The sequence below is a fragment of the Podarcis raffonei genome, chromosome 4, assembly GCF_027172205.1.
Source record: "Podarcis raffonei isolate rPodRaf1 chromosome 4, rPodRaf1.pri, whole genome shotgun sequence".
Classification (NCBI taxonomy): Eukaryota; Metazoa; Chordata; class Lepidosauria; order Squamata; family Lacertidae; genus Podarcis; species Podarcis raffonei.
This window is the reverse complement of record NC_070605.1, coordinates 73,700,206-73,721,122: the sequence shown is the minus strand read 5'-3', so window position 1 is coordinate 73,721,122 and position 20,917 is coordinate 73,700,206. Positions and strand designations below refer to the sequence as shown.

The following is a 20,917-nucleotide window of genomic DNA, read 5'->3' as shown; positions in this document are numbered from 1 at the left end:
CCAGCAGTATTGAAAACTTTTTTAAAAACCCACAATAATAGGTTAAGATACTATTACGTGTGTGTGTGTGTGTGAAGACAAATTCATAGAGGATAAGACTATCAGTGTCTAGGTAAAGGTAAATGGACCCCTGACCATTAGGTCCAGCCGTGGACAACTCTGGGGTTGCGTCGATCTTCTTGCTTTACTGACCAAGGGAGCTGGCGTACAGCTTCCAGGTCATGTAGCCAGCATGAGTAAGCCGCTTCTGGCGAACCAGAGCAGCACACGGAAACGCTGTATACCATCCCTCTGGAGCGGTACCTATTTATCTACTTGCACTTTGACGTGCTTTCGAACTGCTAGGTTGGCAGGAGCAGGGACCGAGCAACGGGAGCTCACCCCATCACGGGGATTTGAACCGCCGACCTTATGATCAGCAAGCCCTAGGCTCTGTGGTTTCACCCACAGTGTCTACTTGCTATCAAAGGCTATGATGGCTCTATGTTCTACCTCCACAACTGGATGCAATGCGTCTCTGTATACCAATTTCTGGGAATCGTAAGTGGGGAGAATGCTGCTGTTGCATTCAAGTCCTGCTTGTGGGCTTCCCATAGGCATCGTAAGACTCGGCCACCGTGAGAACAGGATGCTGGACTGGGTAGGCCTTTGGTCTAATGCAGCAAGGCTCTACATAATGCCAACTGTGAGTGATAGAAGTGCATAGAAGTACCACAATATGAGCCTGGATCAGAGAAGACCCTGCTTGCTTGCTGCTTGCTTGCTCATTTATTTACCGTATTTTTCGTTCTATAGGGCGCACCGGCCCATAGGACGCACCTCATTTTTTGGGGGGGGGGGAATGAATAAAGAAAAATTATTCCCCCCCACCAGCCGCGGCTGCTGCCCCAAGCCTTGCAAACACTCGCCCGAAGCACGGGGAGCCCTCTGGAGGGCTCCCCGTGCTTCGGGTGACAGGCTGCCGCCCCAAGCTTTGCGCGCCCGTCGGGACCTCCCGCCGGGCACGCAAGGCTTGCGGACACTCGCCCGAAGCACGGAGAGCCCTCCGGAGGGCTCCCCGTGCTTCGGGTGACAGGCTGCCGCCCCAAGCCTCGCGCGCCCGTCGGGAACTCCCGCCGGGCGCGCGAGGCTTGCGGACACTCGCCGGGGCTGCAGGCTTGCGGATAGCTTCCTGAAGCCTGGAGAGCGAGAGGGGTCGGTGCGCACCGATGCCTCTCGCTCTCCAGGCTTCAGCATAAGCCTGCATTCGCACCATAGGACGCACACACATTTCCCCTTCATTTTTGGAGGGGAAAAAGTGCGTCCTATGGTGCGAAAAATACGGTATTTAATACACTGGGTGTTTTATTTATTTATACACCACACTCTGCAAGGTCAGTCAACAGCACGTGTCTTGCAGGAGCAGACAAGAGGTGTCATTCTGCACTCAGAAACTAGCACTACCAGGCAAAGAGACACTCAGGGACAAGTACTACCAGCCAATGAGAGGTTTCCCAGAAGCAGTGAGGTGGGGTTAGAGTAAGGTTACCAGATTTTTTTCAATGAATCCAGGGACACTTTTCAACTTCAATGGATTTTGTATGGGGACTGATATGTAAATCTGGGGGCTGTCCCTGGGAAACGGGGACACCTGGTAGCCTTAGGTTAGAGGCAAGCAGCTCAGAAGGCCAGTGGCTGGGGGATAACATCAGTGGACAGTGAACTGCAAGAGGAATCAAAGAGAATAAAAAAGTATAGGGAGAGAGCTGAGGATCTTGTTTGGTGGGGTTGTAGAATTTGTTTCCTTCTTATTCTGTCATTCCTTGAAGGAATTCATGGGGGCATATATATTTCTCCCAGTACTTTTCATCCTCACGACTACCCTGCGAGACCTTTATGGCTTAGGACTAGATTCTCCACGTACGCCTGCTTGAAGACTCTTTTCTCCAGCCTGAGGTACCCAGCAAAGGGATTATTATTTTTCTCTCCAGTGCTGGCATCATGGATGTGGAATGCTCTCCCCAACCTTATTGTTTCCCCAAGCTTTTACACTTTTATTTTCCCTTTCCCTATTACTCTGGTTTGTATTTTATTTTTTTAAATGTAGCTTTTATGGATTTACTGTTTTTCAATTTCAGTTTTAATATTTCATGGTAATATTTCATTTTAAGATGGCCTAATAATTTGACTGAAGGGCAGGATGTAAACCTTGATATTAAATAAATAAATGAGGTGGTTAAGCTGAGAGGGAGGGACTGATAAAAGCTCAGCCAATGAGTACCCTTGCTTGGTGGATATTGGAACTTGGCTGTCTCCAACCCTAGTTCTTGATGCCAGCTGCTGTACCACAGCTCACTTTTGTGGGATTTAAGCAGCTTAGCAGTGTGCAGAGAGAGAATGGCAAAGTTTCTTTGTAGAAAGTGCCTTTGTCGTTTATGTGGAGGAAGAAAGCACAAAAAACTCTCTGTGTCCTCATTGGTAGCACTCAAGATGGAAAGGGATCATGAATGCAGTCAAGAAATGAGCAAAGAAACCCAAAGCAGACTTAAGAAGATAATGACCTTGTCATTGTGGCAGAAGGTCTGCAAAAAAAACAACAACCCATGGAAGTAAGAATTGATACTTCACTTGTGACATTTGAAGCTGCCCTCTTAGTATTAGTAACCGAAGCAAATTTAACATGCTTGTAATTGGTGTTTTCCAGGTTTTCCCTTTTTGAATGGCACACCCATAGGCTACATTACAAGCTGCTCCTGAAATTCCTCAAGCTTTCAGAAGAAGTTTGCTATATAGCCTGAGCAGGTGTTGTTCAAGACAGCCCAAGCCCCTTTGAGTTGTATAGTTTGTTGGACCCTCATCCAGGGCGATGTGACTTACATAGCTTTGGGTCAAGGTGAAAATGTCTACTCTTGGTTTTGAGCTTAAGAGGCGCAGCAAGTAAAAGGATGAGACTGCTGAAAACATTAGGTTTGGGGTAATTCAGCAAAAAATGAATATATATAATTCACTTCCAGGTAAAACATTGTTACCTTTGAGACAGATGCAGAATTACCGTATTTTTTGCACCATAACACTCACTTTTTTCCTCCTAAAAAGTAAGGGGAAATGTCTGTGCGTGTTATGGAGGGAATGCTTACTGGTGGCATGCCTACGGATTTTCCTCCTCTAAAAACTATGTGTGTGTTATGGTCGGGTGTGTGTTATAGAGCGAAAAATACGGTATTTACTGAAACATTGCATTATTCATAATATATAGTGATGGGTTGTATTAAATGCTAATCCTACTCAGTGAAAACCCAGTACAGTAAACCTAATGGACAAGACTCCCAGGCCTAACTTGGGTTAATTAATTTCAGTGCATCTACTCTGACTATGACTTTGTTGGATACAGTCCACTGTCAACAGAATTATTTTTGAAATGCACAATATTTTATGCATAGAGTTAATTAAATTAAAATTAATTTCTCCTGAACCAACCGTGGAGATAAATGGATGTTTACTGGTAACTAAAACAATTTTGTCTAGACTTTGGCAGTGGTTATATATTCATTTATTTCTCAGAGGCCTGGGAATTTTAGCAGTTGCAGCCCTGCCACTCACAAGGACAAGATGTCCATAACATTTCATCTCCGCAAGTCAGGAGAAATTATTTCTAGGTCACCGCCGAAAAAGATCATAAGCACAATTTCATTTCAAAGCTCCGCTCCGCAGTTTTGGTTTTCATGCATTATAATTTCAAAACCCATAGCTGGGCATTTATTTTTTTTATTAGGACCAGCCAAAACGTCACAAAAGAAGCGACCAGGCTTTTGAATTCACCAAACGCTTCATCAGACTGGATGGTGTGATAGGAATTTTATGGTCTTAGATATATGGCAACGTTCATAACCACACGTACATAGATCAGCACAGAAAAGCCAAGCTGGAACCATTTTGATTCCTAAACTGAGCAAATGTTTTTCTGCATGGTCAAAATGGAAAAGCCTCCCCATTGTCTCTTCCTTCACAAATCCTGTCTTAATCTGTGTTTGAATAAGGGTGTGAGTCTTATCATTACAAAAGACTGCCCAGGCTCCCCAAGAAATCCAATCAAGTAACCTGCCAGACAGGAAATATACAAAGCAACAGGAGAAAACAACATGCAAATGTTCTGTTTTAGACCGCCTTATCTGAGGGGTGGGGTCTTAGGTTACACCCCTTCTGTGATGAATGCATAATGTTTCTGGGGGTGGTCTGGATCTAGAGGATGGGAATTTCAAACGACTTTATAAGCCCTTGCACAGCATTTTTGGGGGTCCTCCTCCTCTCCTGCGTGTGAGGGGAGTACCCTGTTGCAACAGATCAATAAAGATCAAGCTTACTAGCTGCTTTGCTTCTCAATATTCTCTGGTTGACCTCTGTTATTTTCTCCTACCAATAGGGAACCTATGTAAGGACTCTATATGGGCTCTTGGATACCCCATAAGGGAAAAGGGCATATTTTTATTTACAACAATGGCGAACAAAATGGTGAAAGGAGAGGAAACTGTCTTGATACCAAGGCCACAAAGTCTGCATTTAGTCAGAGTCTTGAGATAAGAGCGGAGGAGGAGATGGCAGGCTTAATTGGATTAGACTGTACTATGGGGATCTCACGCCCACAGAGACCTTCCCTTGCGCCTGCAGGGGTCTCTCCTCCCCTTCCCTCTGCTGAAATGAGGAACTGAAAGAAGCATTCTATTATAGCCAACAGAATCAGTTGCACTGTATGTTTGGTTGTGGTATGTGTGGCTCCTATGGCAGTTTCTCTGGTTTAGAAACGTGCCCCACAAACCCCAAAAGGCTGGCAACCCCCCGCTATACTAGATGCTACGCAGGTCTCAGGTTGCCGCTACACGGGACAAAGAAACCACTCACATTTACCTCTGGTCACTCCCACTTTCCGTCTCTGGCCCTGCCCATCGCTGATGGACATGTGGTCCATGGAAGGTTACTGATGCAGGAATACCACCCTCAGGCTGAAAAACACCCCCCACTCCTACAATATGGGTTCTAGATCTCAAAAATCAAAATACGAGATGCTCATATAAGCCAGGCATAGGCAAAGTCAGCCCTCCAGATGGGTTGAGACTACAATTTCCATCATCCCTGACCACTGGTCCTGTTAGCTAGGGATGATGGGAGTTGTAGTCCCAAAACATCTGGAAGGCTGACTTTGCCTATGCCTGATATAAGCGTTCACACCCTGTTGGCTATGACACAAGAATGATATTCCACACACAAAATACTTATTATTCGAGAAAATTCACAATGCATGGGAGAAACTCGCTGTACAAAAAGCCCAGAATTAACGTATGATGTTAACTGTGCATACTCTTTTCATTTATACCTCTGATAGTCTTATTGGCTGAAAAACAGTTCAAAGAACCTCCAGAGTTGTTGGGTTTCTTTAAAACTGGAATTTAAGATGCTATTAGGTACGTGTTAGCTTTTTGGTTGACCCCTTGGGATGAGGCAGATCCAAAAGGGGCAAATCCAAGGGAATAAAATCTGCTCCTAGTTTAAAGAGAGACAGACTTCTACGTGTAAAACTGTTACATGCTGCTCGCACTGAGAGGTGCTTGCCAAAAACTCCCACGGATTTCAATAGGGCCAGGATTTCATCCCACACAACCTCAAAGCAATACAATAAACATATAAAACTGTTTTTCACCCATACCAAAATAAAAACGTTCGTATTTCTAGCTCAGTCCATGCTGAAGCTTTAGAAAGCAATCGTTTCCGGATAAATACGCGACTGTTGTGCTTATTAGTTATTACGTAACGAGATCTGACTTATGCTGACATATGGGAGAACCTGCATTCTCTTCCCCAAGGCATTTAAGGGATGTGTGTGCCCATTATTCCAACTAATTAGCACTCGCACATGGCCAGAGCCCTAAGAAGTCCTGGTAGATAAGTTATGCCGGGAATTGGGCAATATGAATGTACATTATTTTTTAGTTCTCCTGGACTTCTCAGCAGACTCAATACCACTCACTGACCATGGTATTCTTCGGGATTGTCTAGAGCAATGTTTCCTAAACTTGGGTCTCCAGTTGTTTTTGGACTACAGTTCCCATGTCTTACCCATAGAGGCTCGTGGTGCGGGGCGCCAAGTTCTGGAGGGCACCAGGGAAGAGGCAGAGGCTGGATGCAGCGCCTTCTGGCATCAGCTCGCCGCCCTCGCCCACCTCTGCCATGCCACGCCAAAGCAGTGCCGCACCCAGCGCCTCCGTCTGCCATGGCCACCGCAGCACAAAGCGTCCAGCTGAGCCGGGAGGCGCCGCGTCCAGCCTCAGCCTCTTCCCCCCAAGGGAAGCTGCCCTCCAGCCACTGCCCGCCTCCTCCAACCCCGCCGGCAGCACTGTCCTCCCTAAAAAACTCTGGGAAATGGGAGGGGCGTCAGAGGGGGCTTTGCATCATGGCACTGGATATGCTTAAGATGGCCCTGTCCCTGACCACTGGTCCTGCTAGCTGGGGATGGGAGTTGTAGTCCCAAAGCAGCTGGAGACCCAAGTTTGGGAAACATAGGTCTAGGCTTTGGGCTGCTAAGATCTAGTGTTAGTTCTGTCATAACTCCGAGACCCGCCAGCTAAGACGGCTTGGGGCAAAAGACACACGCTAACTAAGGAATTAGTAATTCTGAGCCTAGATAAATTTGTTCTGAGTCTCATAACTGAAAGGAGCTCAAAATTATTCTGTATAAAAAGGCCACTCTTGCTTACCCTGAGCTGTCCTCGTTTCAGCAGCTTATTTTAGGTCAGGGAAGAGTCATTTCGTTGCTGCTATTAATAATCAATTTCGGGCCATAAATTCTTGCTGATCTACTTCAGATCACCCTGCTAGCTACCTTCTGTCCACTCATGGTTTAGACTGGTGGCATTGAAGGTACTGTTTTATGGTGGTTCCGGTCCTTCCTACAGGTCAGATTTCTGTAGGAGTTGCTGGAGAACTCCTGCTTGATGCCTTTCACATCTCTCAGCATTTTCCTATTGTCAACTATGCTTCTCAACAGCCACAGGAAACTGTTGTGGAGGCTGCCAAAATATTTTGAGCTTTTTGTCATCACTAGGCAGACATCATGGTGAATCTCCCAATCTCTCTCTGTCTCTCTCTCTTTCACACACACACACACACACACACACACACTTCCATCTCAAACTAGGGACACTGGAGGTTTTGAACAGATTAGAGCAAGTAATAGGATAAATGTGACCAAACAAACTGAAACTTAATCCAGACAAGACAGAGGTACTCCTGGTCAGCAGAACACTGCAAAGGAAACATCTCATTGGTGTTTTTGCTCTTTGGGATGTACGGTATATATGTGAGTGTAGATCACAAGAGTAACCTGCATTTTGGGGCATTCCCTGGCACTGTGTCACGGCAAATTCCTACATTGCAAAACTTACCACTGCACCGCTGTCCATACAAAGTAGGAGGTCACCTTCAGAGAGTGTGAGGAGCCCAAAGTCACAACCACTGGCTCTTACCTGTTATGATTTTATATTGTTTTTAAACAACGGAATCTGCATTGAGCATTCCTTATGGGGCGGAAGGGAGGTTGAATGAATGAATGAGCACAACATGGGAGGAGACTGTGGCGACCATTCTCTCCAGGCGCTGCTCTAGGCACTTCCCTCCTTTTTCTGTTTTGTTTTGAATGGGCATATGGAGCCACAAAGGGAAAACGTGCGTACAAAATGTCAAAATCGCTCCTGCTGCTTTCCACTGCAGAGGTACCGCGACGGCTGACAGTTATTTTGCAAAAAAAATGTAGACGGGAGCCTCAATGTTAAATCACGAGGACTAGTTAAGGGCTCCGCCATTGAGTCTTCGAGTCCTCAGGAAGTGTCAACACTCACCCCGACCCTACGCGCCTTTGTCTAGGATCAAGTTTGGAAGCGCGCAGGCTTAGCAGCCTGCAGGTTCTCGGGAGCGAAAGCGCACATGCGCTCGGGAGGAAGAGTGTTTGGGCACCGACCCGCTTCCAGACCGACCCCATCAGTCTGGGCTCAGAGCGGCGGCGGGATCGACTTGAAAGCAAGGCTGGCTGCCGCTTTCTCCTCACACTCGCCGGCGTGTGGGCGTGTTTCTGGGCCGCCGCCTCCTTCGCTTTCCTCCGCCTCTCCAAGTTTGTGGCTGTTTTTCAAACAGGCAGCAGCCTCCTCGCTCGAGTCCCGCCTCAGCAGCAAGCGGCGGCGGCAGCGCCCTGGGTTGTTCCCCTCAGGCGCGGCCGGAGAGCGCCATGAAGAGCCGGCGGCGCTGGAGGTGGCGCTGGGAGCACCGCGGCTTCGCGCTGGGCTTGGCGCTCTACACGCTGCTGCTCCTGCTGCTGGTGTCTTACATGCTGGACTACGGCGCCAGGAGAGGGCGCGCGGGAAAGGAGCAGCAGCCGCCGCCGCCGCCCCACCGCTGCCCCGACCTCGAGGAGGCGCTCGGGGACTGGGCGTGGGAAGGGCAGCCGCCGCCGGCACCGCCGCCGGGAGAAGCCGCCGCTCCGCCCGCGAAGAAGAACGAGTCTGAGGACTCCGACGAAGCCGGCCCGGGGAGCCGGGCGGGCGGGAAGCGCCACATCTACTTGCACGCCACCTGGCGCACGGGCTCGTCGTTCCTGGGCGAGCTGTTCAACCAGCACCCGGACGTCTTCTACCTGTACGAGCCCATGTGGCACATGTGGCAGGCGCTGTACCCGGGCGACGCGCTGAGCCTGCAGGGCGCGCTGCGAGACATGGTGCGCTCGCTCTTCCGATGCGACTTCTCGGTCCTGCGCCTTTACGCCGCGCCGCCGGGGCCCCGAGACCCGCTGGCGCCCTTGTTGCCCGGCGGCGGCGGCTTCAACCTCAGCACGGCCAGCATCTTCGGCTGGAGGACCAACAAGGTGATCTGCTCCGCGCCGCTGTGCCCCGCGGCGCCCCGGGCCCGCTCCGACGTGGGCCTGGTGGACGGCGCCGCTTGCGAGCGCAGCTGCCCTCCGCGGGCGCTGCGGGACTTGGAGGCCGAGTGCCGAAAGTACCCCGTGATGGTGATCAAGGACGTGAGGCTGCTGGAGTTGGGCGCGCTGCTGCCGCTGCTGCGCGACCCGGAGCTGGACCTGCGCGTGGTGCAGCTCTTCCGCGACCCGCGCGCCGTCCACAACTCGCGCCTCAAGGCCAAGCAGGCGCTGCTGCGGGAGAGCATCCAGGTGCTGCGGAGCCGCCACCGCGCCGCCGAGCCCCGGGGACTCCCCCGCCGCCACCCTCTGCTGCCCCCCTTCGCCGGCGGCGCCGCGCCGGCTCTGGCCGGGGTCCACCCTCGCCAGCAGCACCGCGCCGAGTTCTTCCTGGGCGGCGCCCTCGAGGTGATCTGCCAGGCCTGGCTGCGCGACCTGCTCTTCTCCCGCCGCGCGCCGGCCTGGCTGCGCGCGCGCTACACGCAGCTGCGCTACGAGGACCTGGTGCTGGAGCCGCGCGCCCAGCTGCGCCGGCTGCTGCGCTTCGCCGACCTGCCGTCGCCGCCCGCGCTCGAGGACTTCGTGCTCAACATGACGCGCGGCGCCGCCTACTCCTCCGAGCGCCCCTTCCTCATCTCCGCCCGCGACGCGCGCGAAGCCATCCACGCCTGGCGGGAGCGCCTCAGCCGCGAGCAGGTGCGCGAGGTGGAGGCGGCCTGCTGGGAGCCCATGCGCCTGCTCGCCTACCCGCTCAGCGGCCAGGAGGACGGCGACCGGCAGGAGGCCTCCAGGGGGCGCCCCAGCCCTCCTCATCCAGGTAGCCTCCGACCCACCTCCGGTCCCTTTGACCCTCCCTTGGGCATCTTTCTCCCCAAGGGGCGAAGAGAGTGAGGCGGTTTGCTACTTGAGATTGTGGTTCTCTAGCAGGCAGGCATTAAGGCCTCAGGAGAATTGCCAGGGGGAAAGGATAGCTGCCCCTGTTGGGCCATGGGGCATAGGTGCCAACTCCCAGGGGACCTGGGTGCCCAAGCACCCACAAAATACCCCATGAAGGGGCCGGGCACCCACAAATTTCAGTGCCAGGGCCATGCACGCTGCATGTCACCCACGGTCACTGGCGCTCCTGGCATGGGGAGAGGGGTGTGTGATCTAGGGCGACCTGTGTGGTCCAGATTTTCATTGCTGATGTCTGGATTTGGTCCCATCTACTTAAGGAAGAGTGTTAATCCCACTCTGCAGAAAAAGGGAGGAACTGTGCCACTCCAAACATTTGTCTAAGTGCAGGAATATCGCCTTTCCTGTTAAAACTCTGTAACAGTAGTGTGCATCCAGGCCTCTTTACCTGCAGTAAGGTTCACTAAAAGGATTGGCATTGGTAGACTCTTAAAATGGATGAAATGCACAGCACTACCCTGGATCTCTGCTTTTTGTGAGCTGCCTTGTTCTTTTTCCGTTCGCACCAGAAGTTAAGTCCACTGAACACAGTTCCACTTAGGCTGCAAGGAAATTATACTGGCTATTAGGCAAGTCACGTGACCTGAGAGATAATTGGGCGGTGCTGTGCACCAGCCATTCATCACAGGTGGTCGCACCAGGAGCAGCCAATGTGATGTACGCCATACGTTGGATTTGCTGCTCTGTAACATGCTGGCTTTATTTCTTGTTTAAAGTATTTCCATACCATCGTTCAATAAAACTGATCTGAGAGCACCATTAAAATGTCACAGCAACACACAACAAAACAGTTGGAAGATGAAACATGACCATCAGCAAAATCTAAAAATGTATAGAGTTTAAGAGCCTGAGAATGAAAAGGGTGGGTTTTTAAAAACCTGATTCATGAAAGAAAGCAGTGCTGGTACCAGGCAAGCCTCCCTGTTGAGGCAATTCCACAGATGTGTGCAAAACATCACCTCTCTTTTTGGTTTGCAGCTGCTTTGCCACCAGCAAAGATGGAACAGAGAGGGAGCAGGAGAAAGAGAGAGAGATGAGCTAAAGGTATGGGTAGGATGGTTCAGTTAACTGGGTCGCAAGCTTTTTAAGGTTTTAAAAGTCAGGCTTTGAAATGAGCTTGGATGCAAACGAATGCAGCTCTATTGATGGTGGTGACACAAGATTCACATACACTTGCCAGAATTATATTCTGTAGTAAACGAAGCTTCAAGTCTGTCTTTAAAAGCCGACCCACATATAATTCATTTTACAGTAATCCAGGCAGAATTATATGCAAATCAGCATTCATTAGTGAGGGGGAAGCACTTTGCACCTACACAAAGGGGGAGACTGTTTATTATTGTATATACGTGTCAGAACTAACTGGGCAATCCTAGCCATGCCTACTCAGAAGCAAGTTGAGTTTTCCCAGGTAAATGGAGTTGGGATTACATCCTTAACTCTCAGACATGCCGCCCCAAGCCCAATCCTTATGCACGTTCACTTAGAAGTAAATACTCATCATTAGGATGCAGACTGAGCACAGTAAATGAGAAGATTGGGAGGAGCACAATATGCTCCTCAGTCTAATAGTTAAGGCAGAGGTTTGAGAAGAAAGATCAAAGGTTGTTTTAAGAGAAAAGGGCTTGTGTCCATAGCTCCATAACTGATTAGTGCAGTGTCTGAAACTAGTTCATGCTGTGCAGGGAAGTAAGTCCCACGGGTTTCAATGTGACTCATAAGTGTTCATGCATCATATTGCAGGCTGAATTCACTTGGGGAGGGGGGAATGCAGACCACACTTTGAAGTTTTGAGAACAATACAGCAAAAAGCAAACTAACGCGTATCTGTTTCCGAAAAGTTGAAAGCCATACTGCTGGATTGGTTGGTGCAACTGAGTAGGAGAGAAACAGTGTAAAGAAAAAGTCTATAAAAGGCAGATACGCTGATCCTATTGAAATGAGTAGTAAAGCTCACACTGAACTGATTGTTCCTTTTGGAAACAAATTTATGCTGCTGGTGACATTTGTAATGTGAAACTGGTGTTTTCACCTGTGACACTTTTTTCTACCCATTGGTGTAGGTGGTATAGCATAAGACAGTATAAAACTGTGTAGGTTATGAAACAGTCAGATAAGGGACAGGGAAACTTTTGCTTGTGTAGACCCTCAGTTAACATTTGGTTACATTGAGGTTTGGAAGGAACTTGGCAGTTAATAAAACATCTGTGGGATTTATGTTTTTGGTTATTGTTTTTTTAAAATAATTAGTTTCTTTGGAAAAGTAAAGATTGTAGGAGTTTCGTTTGTTTAATAGAGTCTTACCTAGTATGAATTTGTCAGAGAGAGCATATATTTTAATGTATAATTAAGTAAACTGCTTAGAGACGTTGGTGATTGGGTGGTATATAAGCCCCATTAAATAAATAAATATAAGTAAGTAACATCATATTGAATGAATTGTAAAGACTACTGAGAAACAGAGTATCAGTGAAGCTGGTGGCCATGATTCATTTCCTTCAGAATAGGCTTGCTTTCAGGGGATCCATGGACCCTCAAGGGGAAAGAGCTAACTTCCCCAGCTTCCTGACTGATGCAGAGATTTGCATCCTATTGCTACAACAACATCCTCTCAGATTTTAAATGCTGGCTGGCATACAAACAAATCCATATGCTTCCTAACAGTTTCAAATTAACCTTGGCAAGCTTGGTGAGAAAGCTTTTCCATTTGTGTAACTATTGCAGGCTAAAATTTGAATTGATGCCGTTTTTCTGGGTAAAACCCTAGGGTTTTTTGGGGGGACATTCTAATAAACCTGCAGAGGGTATTTAAGGTTACAAACCCATTTTATATAGCTGCTACTTTGCTACAGAAATGAGACCAGGAACCTCAAATAAGGGATTACCCCGGATCAAGAATCAGCCAATGCATTAAAATTGCTGGGAAGAAAAATAGCTGAGAAATCACTATTGCCACCATTGTAGAAGGAAGCTTTGGAACCTGACTGTAGTTTTTTATTATTATGGTATAGTATGTTACACTACAGAGAACATCACTAGATCCAGTTATGACTTTTGACGATCCAATTCTGCGCATGCTTATTTAGAAATCTGCAGTTACATGCGCACGTAGAAGTGAGCCACGTTAAACTCAGTGGGACTTGGTGATTAAACATGCCTAGGGTCAGCTCACCCGTCTCTTGATCTCTGTGGAGTTTGTCTCCGAGCTGGTGTACTGAGGCAGGATTGCAGTTAAGGGCTGCAAATTTCACAGTGCAATCCTCGATCAACATCTACTCGGAAGAAAGACCTCATCAAATTGAGTATCACGGATTCCCAGTAAGGTGTGTGTATAGGATTGCAACGTTAGTCAAGTTAGGCTAAAATCATAAACACAGCTGAAGAGCATCTCATATGATGAACTAAAAATCCTATAATTCACTGACAGATAGATAGATAGATAGATAGATAGATAGATAGATGATAGATAGATAGATAGATAGATAGATAGATAGATAGATAGATAGATGATAGATAGATAGATAGATAGATGATAGATAGATAGATGATAGATATAGATAGATAGATAGATAGATGATAGATAGATAGATAGATAGATAGATGATAGATAGATAGATAGATAGATAGATGATAGATAGATAGATAGATAGATAGATAGATAGATAGATAGATATAGACATCCTCGTCACAAATGCAGGCATTGTGGGTGAGGAATCTGTGTTGCCCCAGATGATGTTGGGACGACAGCTCCCACAATAAAACCTGAACATGGCCCTTGCTGGCTGGATCTGATGGGGCTTTTAATGAATAAATTAAAGTCCAACAGCATCTGGCATGCCAGGTACAAGAGTCTTAACAACAGCTGGAGGACCCCCCCCCCGGCCCTCACTTTGACAGATAGTAGAAGCATTAAGAAGGATAGAAACATCCCTATTATTTTTCACTTCGGTATGATATGAGAAGGGCAGGGCAGTATCTTTCCATCTTATAAATCGTTATAACATATTTGAAGCTGCTTCTGTTCTCCCTCATACAAAGCTCTTCTAGCTACTACCAGAGTGAGGAGAGGAGGATGAGGAGGAGGATAATTTTGCCCTTCAGGCAACATCTGCTTGAACACTTGCATATAGATGATCAGTAGCATTCTGGCTTCCTTCCTTCCTTTACTTTAATCTGATCCTGCTACAGTGTCACGCTTTCTGAAAACACTGGTGTGTAACTTAAGTTCCTCCAAAGAAGGCATCTGTGTTTGCCGTGGTATGGCAGCGAGAAGACATTTATTTATTTCATTGCAGTGGTGGTCAGACAAGTTGTTTATATCACCCGTAGCCATTTAATGTAATGCAAAAGGCTATGCTTGAAAGATGGGAGTTGCCATTCATAGTGGGAAACTTCCCTTTCCTTTCTTGGGTAGTATAATTATATTTTGGATCTCAGTCTTTCAATGTGTTTCCTGCAAGGCAAGCATATAATATATCTAGAATGATTGGGTATTAGTGATAGCCACTTTTTTTTCTGCAGAAGGAAGATTTCTACAAAATAATAATGAGAAGCTGGTGTATAAAGTGGCAATTATGCAAAGCACATTAAGGAGGGTTTTTTTTGGGGGGGGAGAAGCAATTACTGAAGAGGGATTATGGCAAGTAGCTGAAAGGGCCCTATTTACATGCTTGAAACAATAAATGCACTGTAAATCATTCAAGTGATAATTTTGGGGCTCTGAGAAAAGAGAAAGCTTTGCAGGGTTGTCACAATACAGCTATGTCCAAGCCAACAATGTTCCTGCCTTGGAATTTGCTAGGTTTCTTTTTTAATTGAAAAACAAAACACCCATAAACATAGAATGTTTCACATGCGGTCTCTACATTGGCATTAAAAAATCCCCGAGAAACTCAATTTCTTCATTTGCTAACAACAAATGAATGGTCCCAGTTTTTCCACATAAAGGCATTTTGCCATCAAGATTTTTTTGTTTATTTGCAGTATGCATTGTTTGGAGAGCAAACTCCTTTTGTTTTGTTTTTGGGAAGTGCCCAGAATGGTGGTGGTGTGGTGCCAAGAGACTATTGGGAGGTGGCCTACTGTGATGTGAGGGGCTAAGAATACATTTGCAGCTAGAACTTCTAATGACCCCAGAGCTTAAGCAAAAGCAGTCCCTTTGCAAGAGTGGGAAGTACAGAGTTTTAAGAACAGCTGCAGGAAAAAACCATAAAATCCCAGGGGCGTGACCCACAAAGCATGTATTTAAGGGTTGAGAGACAAAGGAGATTGCGCCATATAAATTGGGATTCAGGACACAAGCATCAACACCCCTGAGTCTTGAAACTATAGATTAGTGCCAAGAATCGGGCATATTTAGCTGCTTAGGCAGAAATTTGGCTCAACATGTTTCCATTGCCTCAAATGTCTTGAAATAATCACCAGGAAAAGCTTTCTGAAACCAAGAGAAATAAAATATTACTCCTCTTAAGGCAGACCCGTACAGAGAGATGGAGCAGCAGCAGCTGTCAGCAGAATGTGCTGCTTCCTACATTTTTGCTTCAGGTAATTGCTGTGATAACAATAATGATGAAAGATCTTAAACACAGGTGAGGCAGCTGCATGAAAAGAATCTCAAAAGCATATTAGCACATCCGCCTCTCATATGTGGGTGTAGTCCTACCAATATTAAAGGGAAAGGTAAAGGTACCCCTGCCTGTACGGGCCAGTCTTGACAGACTCTTGGGTTGTGCGCTCATCTCACTCTAGAGGCCAGGAGCCAGCGCTGTCCGCAGACACTTCCGGGTCACGTGGCCAGCGTGACGAAGCTGCTCTGGCGAACCGGCACCAGAGCAGCACACGGAAACGTCGTTTACCTTCCCGCTATAAAGTGGTACCTATTTATCTACTTGCACTTAAGGGTGCTTTCGAACTGCTAGGTGGGCAGGAGCTGGGACCGAACAACGGGAATATTACTCTTGTGCAAATGGTAATGTCAGGATGAGAGTGATTGAATCAGAGAGGTAAAATCTAGAAACAGATCTGTTCCTGTTCAACTTCAGATGATGTTACTGCATCCTGGACAGGGCTTGCTCACATAACCACCTTAGATCCGTAGGGCTGTCCTCAAAACATCCTAACTGTTTGAATGTACCTTTTGGTTTCCAGGGTTGAGCTTAATGTAGCTGTTCAGTCTTACTGGCCTTATTACTTATTAAATTCTGAGAAGTGGCTGGTGCGTTTCATAACAGTAAACAAAACAGGATGCTGTAATTTGGCACTGCATTACTAAAAGAATAATGCTTGCCCCAGTCTGTATATGAAAGCAAAGTTGTGTGCATGTTCTTCATATAGATGTTTGTCTGGATCTGCATGCTCCCCCTAACAACGTCACAGTATTGAACTGATTGGATGCACTTTTTGATGTGCCCAAGCATGCAGTTATGCAGAGAAAGTGACCTACTGCTAGTCATTATTCTGAAAGAGTCATATACTCATAAAGAGGGGGGTTAATAATGGTAATAGGTCTTTCCCATTAGTTTATTCCTTAATGTCCATTAATATTCTTTCCATTAAGTCTTTTAGTCACTGTAATGTAGTGCCATGTTTTCATTCTCCACTCCTTAAAGTAATGAGTGTTCTTAACATTTTCAATACTGCTCATGCTTTTGACTTGGCAATGTAATGATATTTCCCATATATCACCTTAAGCCATTTGGCTGCTGCCCATAGGCTACTTCACTTGATGATAGTTATCAATAACCTTAAAAAAAGAGAATATTATGTAGGCTCATGCTTAAACCTCTGCTGATGAAATAAATGAGACTTGGAAGTGCTTTAAGGTTTGCAGGATGGTCCCTGTTGGTCTTTTATAGATAAACTCCTCTCCCCGCTGCTCTGCTGCAGTAGCTGTCAGTGCTGCCGAACTTAAGAATGATGACAGATTAGTCCAACTAGGCTATTTCCTCTTCAGGCATTAATGTGGGTCAGCCTGTGCCCCTTGACACTCATGCAAATCCTTTGCCTTTAAAGGGTTTAACTAGGTGTAACTGAGCTGGATGGAGGAGGAGGAGGAAATCCCTTATCCAACACAAACATACACACAGAGGGAAAAATAATTAAACTCCTGGTGGCTAAGAAGAGCAAAATCTTAACCACCGTGCACACAAATTTACTAATGTTAAACAGCGTAAGTAAAGAGGCAAAGAGCATTCCTAGAGCTTCCCTTTTACTTAGCAGCTCAGCGGAGAAAGACTTAAGAGAGCAGAGTTGGGTTGGTTGGTCAGACTAGGACCTGGGAGATCAGGGTTCAAATCTCCGCTCAGCCAGTCATTGCCTCTCAGGATTGTGCGGAAAGGAGGGGGTGGGAATACCCATCTTGAACTCTGAGGGGGGAAAGGTGGGGTCTCAATAACTAAGAGTCCGCTTGTTCACAGTGCAACAGTCAGGAAGCATAGCAGGCTCTCTATCTCTGCTTTCAATTTTTAATTGTCCCACTTTAGAATTTGCTAGGCAGATGTGTTCATTAGGGGCTCTGCATTGGCTTTGTGGAAAGGAAAGCTAATGGGAAGAAAGTGCTTTCCTTATTGCAAACCATTGAAGTGGATTAATGCCCTCCAGCCCCGCAACACAAATTTTCAGCCACTTGATTATTGTGGAATTAGCTTAAGCACAGAGTGCAAAATGCCTTACAGCACAATCCTAACTATGCCTACTCAGGAATTCCTATTGAATTCAATAGGGCTTGCTGGCAGGTAGGCGGAATTAGGATTGTAAAACTTAAAACTGCAACCCTATACTCATTTACCTGAAAGTAAGCCCCACCTGACTTAAATGTAGGCTTTTATGATTGTGCGGTTAGGCTCTCGAAACACCAAACATATGATGAGCAAAATAAAATGAATAAATCAGATTTACTTAAATGCATGGTGGTTTAAATTCTGGTTTTTCATACAATCAGCTTCTGGATAATAATAATAATAATAATAAAGACTGAGAACAGGTGATAGTGAAAGGTGTGTGTGTGTGTATTTTAAGGAGGTGGGAATCAGTGCCACAGGAGCAAAAAACTGTAAAACTATATCTACCTTGAAATCACGAAGAAGAATAAAACCAAAACTTAAAATCCTTACTTATATTGCCAGAGCGCTCAAACGTTAATGTTTACCTTTCCTCCTATCATATAATTGCATGTGTGCTTTGGATAGTTCCTTGGCTGGTTTGGTGTGTCTGAAAGAAATTTCAAGCTGTGTCTTGTGCCCCTGGTTTCACAACAGGTCAGCCTGATTAACCTCATACTGTTGAGAGTGTCTAGCAAGGTATTTAGCGCCAGGAAACCACTGAAGTGTTAAGCTCTGACGGTGACCTATATTCACCCAGTCCCTGAGCAAGGCTGAGCATACCTTTCATCTGTTTCCTAGCTGAAAATAAATTGTCCAATCCTTTGGTTTCTGTGCACTGAATAAAAATACAGAATTTACATGTATGAGCAGAGGGCTATCTTCCGCCAATAAGAATTCAATACCAAGCAGATATCTAAGTTGGTTAATTTCCACAGGGTGTGTGTGCAGTATAGGCTTTAACATCCCTCTTCAGCAAGAGCACAGAGGCTGCATTTGTCCCACAGTGCTTGGCTTTTAAATTTATTTACATCCTCCCTTTAAGATCACGGGTTACACATCACCAAACACAGAGGACGAAAGATGATATAGCTTTGCACGAATTTGCATATGCTGATATATATATAGGCAGAAATGCAAATTTGGAAATCATTTCCATAATGCAAACAGGAATTCAGTGCATTTCACTGCAGTGGGGAAGACTGTGATGAGACACACGTGTTCCTGCTCAGTCTGATGTCAAGATGCTAACCATTGATGGGCAGTCCCAAAGGTCCTGGCTGCTGCTGCTGCTGCTGCTGCTGATGTTGTATCTTTAAAACTAGACAGGCTGTGTGGCTCTGACCTCCAATGGAAAGGAATGGCCAGGGAGGCTGCTGGCCATTGCCCTCTAGCATCGACTGCCTGAGATAGAGCAAAAGGGTCATACCTCAGTTCCAGAACGTCTGCCTGGCATGCAGAAGGCCCAGGTTCAATGCCTGGTATTTTCAGGTAGGGCTGAGAGACATTCCCAGCCTGAAGCCCAGGAGAGCTGCTGACAGACAGTGCAGGCAATGCTAGGTGGTCTGATTCAGTATAAAGCAGCTTCCTCTCTTTCTCACACTGCCTAAGGGTAGGGCTGGCCCAGCAGCTCAACAAGAAAAGTTATGGAAATGGTTCTTTCCCTTCTCCTTTTCGTCTCTGCATTCTTGCTGATTCTGCTGCTTTTGGAGAACTTAGATAAACTCACTCCTTACTGGAAGCTGCCAGAGCTAGCTGCACAGTGTGCAAAATTAATGTGGAAAAGTAGCCAAATGGACTGCCATAACATGAATTTTTAAAAGCTTTCTCTCTTTAATATAGTATATGACCTGGGGGAAAAGAAAATGAGGAGGGTTTACCTGTAACAACGCATTTAAAGAAGTCCATTGTGCCTCAGTAACCATAAACAAGAATCAGCTGTGTTTTGTCCAATATGGTTTCCATTTGAAATAACCTTACCAAACTAAGACGTTCCCTTCTTTCCTATGGATCAAACATCTTTGATAAAAATAAATATTTAAGTCTTTGGTGTTTGCTCAGCTTAATTCAATCTTCCTCAGTTCTTATTTTCGCAGTATCATCTTTCATGAAACGTAAGTCTAAGAAAAGTGTTACATTATCTGAACTAGCTTTGATGCTGGTTTCTCAGATAAAAAAGATAAGTTTGTTCAGGCTCTGTTTAACTCGGTGGTTGTGGTGGGAAATAGGTGAGCATGAGGTCATGAACATATGTATGATTTCACACAGGCAAACTCCTTGGTACCCCGACCTACCGTTAATTTTAATCTAAGCCTTCCCAGGGCCCTTTAATATTGCAATGAGAAGGCAAACAACTTTATTCTAAACAGTTTATGAGAATAGAAAAGATAATAGCTGGCAAAACCTAGGGTGGGGGAAAAAATCATTATTGGAAATAATTGTTTCTCTTGTTGAGCATTACTGTTTGATAAGTTATACAGTGGTACCTCAGGTTACAGATGCTTCAGGTTACAGACTCCGCTAACCCAGAAATAGTACCTCGGGTTAAGAACTTTACCTCAGGATGAGAACAGAAATCTTGCGGCGGCAGCAGGAGGCCTCGTTAGCTAAAGTGGTACCTCAGGTTAAGAACAGTTTCAGGTTAAGAACGGACCTCGAGAACGAATTAAGTTCTTAACCCGAGGTACCACTCTATTGATAATCTGATCATAGCTGTCTGCTTTGGGGAGTGATTTCACCTAAACCCAGTCTTGTACTAAAGCAGCAGTAGGGAGCTTTGAGTCTGCCCACCAGGCCTCTTAATCTCACCCCATCGCTCTTCCTAAGCCACCCTGCTTCCTGTTTCCTAACAATCTCTTCCGCCATGCCTTCAAAGTACTACCACTGCATTTCTTCTCTGTGCAATAACCTCCCGATGCCTCCCACCCCACAGTGAGGACACAAATGGAGTTGGGAGATACAGGGAGAGATTTTCCCCCCTTGTATGGCCAGCTTCTGCCTTTTCTTAAGTGCAGAGCAAGGGGGACGCCAAGGTGTGTGGGTGTTTGGCCCCATCCGCCACTGGTATGCAACCCATGAACAACCCCACTGTCACACAAGGGAATTGTGAGGGGTGGAGGCAAGGTTTTCCACCCCTCTTCTGGAGACAATACCTGACAAGCAATAGCACCTCATAAGTGATTCTTAGCTGACTGCAACTATATAAGGACTGACAAGTAGATTAAGTCTTTGCTAGTGTACAGCGTACGCACATTGAAATGAATTACCATGCCCAACTTAGGTCCATTAATTTCACTGGTTCTGCTCTAAGTAGAACTTACTAAATTGTAGTAACTCTGCCTATATTGTTGTCTGCTGCTATATTGTTGCCTTAAACCAATAAAAAAACAACAAAAATAGTTTTGCTGATGTTATTTAGCCCTGGTAGGCATTA

At 46.2% G+C, this 20,917-nt stretch overlaps 1 protein-coding gene and 1 long non-coding RNA gene across 3 annotated transcripts in view; one reads left to right on the top strand and one right to left on the bottom strand.

Moving 5' to 3' along the window:
- Positions 1-3,536: 3,536 nt before the first annotated feature.
- LOC128411736 (uncharacterized) lies at positions 3,537-6,036 on the bottom strand. Its single transcript, XR_008329898.1, has 2 exons — positions 4,470-6,036; positions 3,537-3,814 (listed from the first exon to the last, which is right to left on the bottom strand). It is a non-coding gene; the product is annotated as an uncharacterized LOC128411736 (long non-coding RNA).
- Positions 6,037-7,659: 1,623 nt separating this feature from the next.
- The window catches only part of CHST7 (carbohydrate sulfotransferase 7), a 30,903-nt gene continuing 17,645 nt past the window's right edge, over positions 7,660-20,917 (top strand). The window contains exon 1 of one of the 2 annotated variants that reach the window (XM_053384099.1): positions 7,660-9,749. In XM_053384099.1, the coding sequence (XP_053240074.1) occupies positions 8,249-9,749 (1,501 nt within the window). In that variant the 5' untranslated portion in view covers positions 7,660-8,248. The remainder of the gene's footprint in view (positions 9,750-20,917) is intronic. The other variant, XM_053384098.1, reaches the window with a different exon arrangement.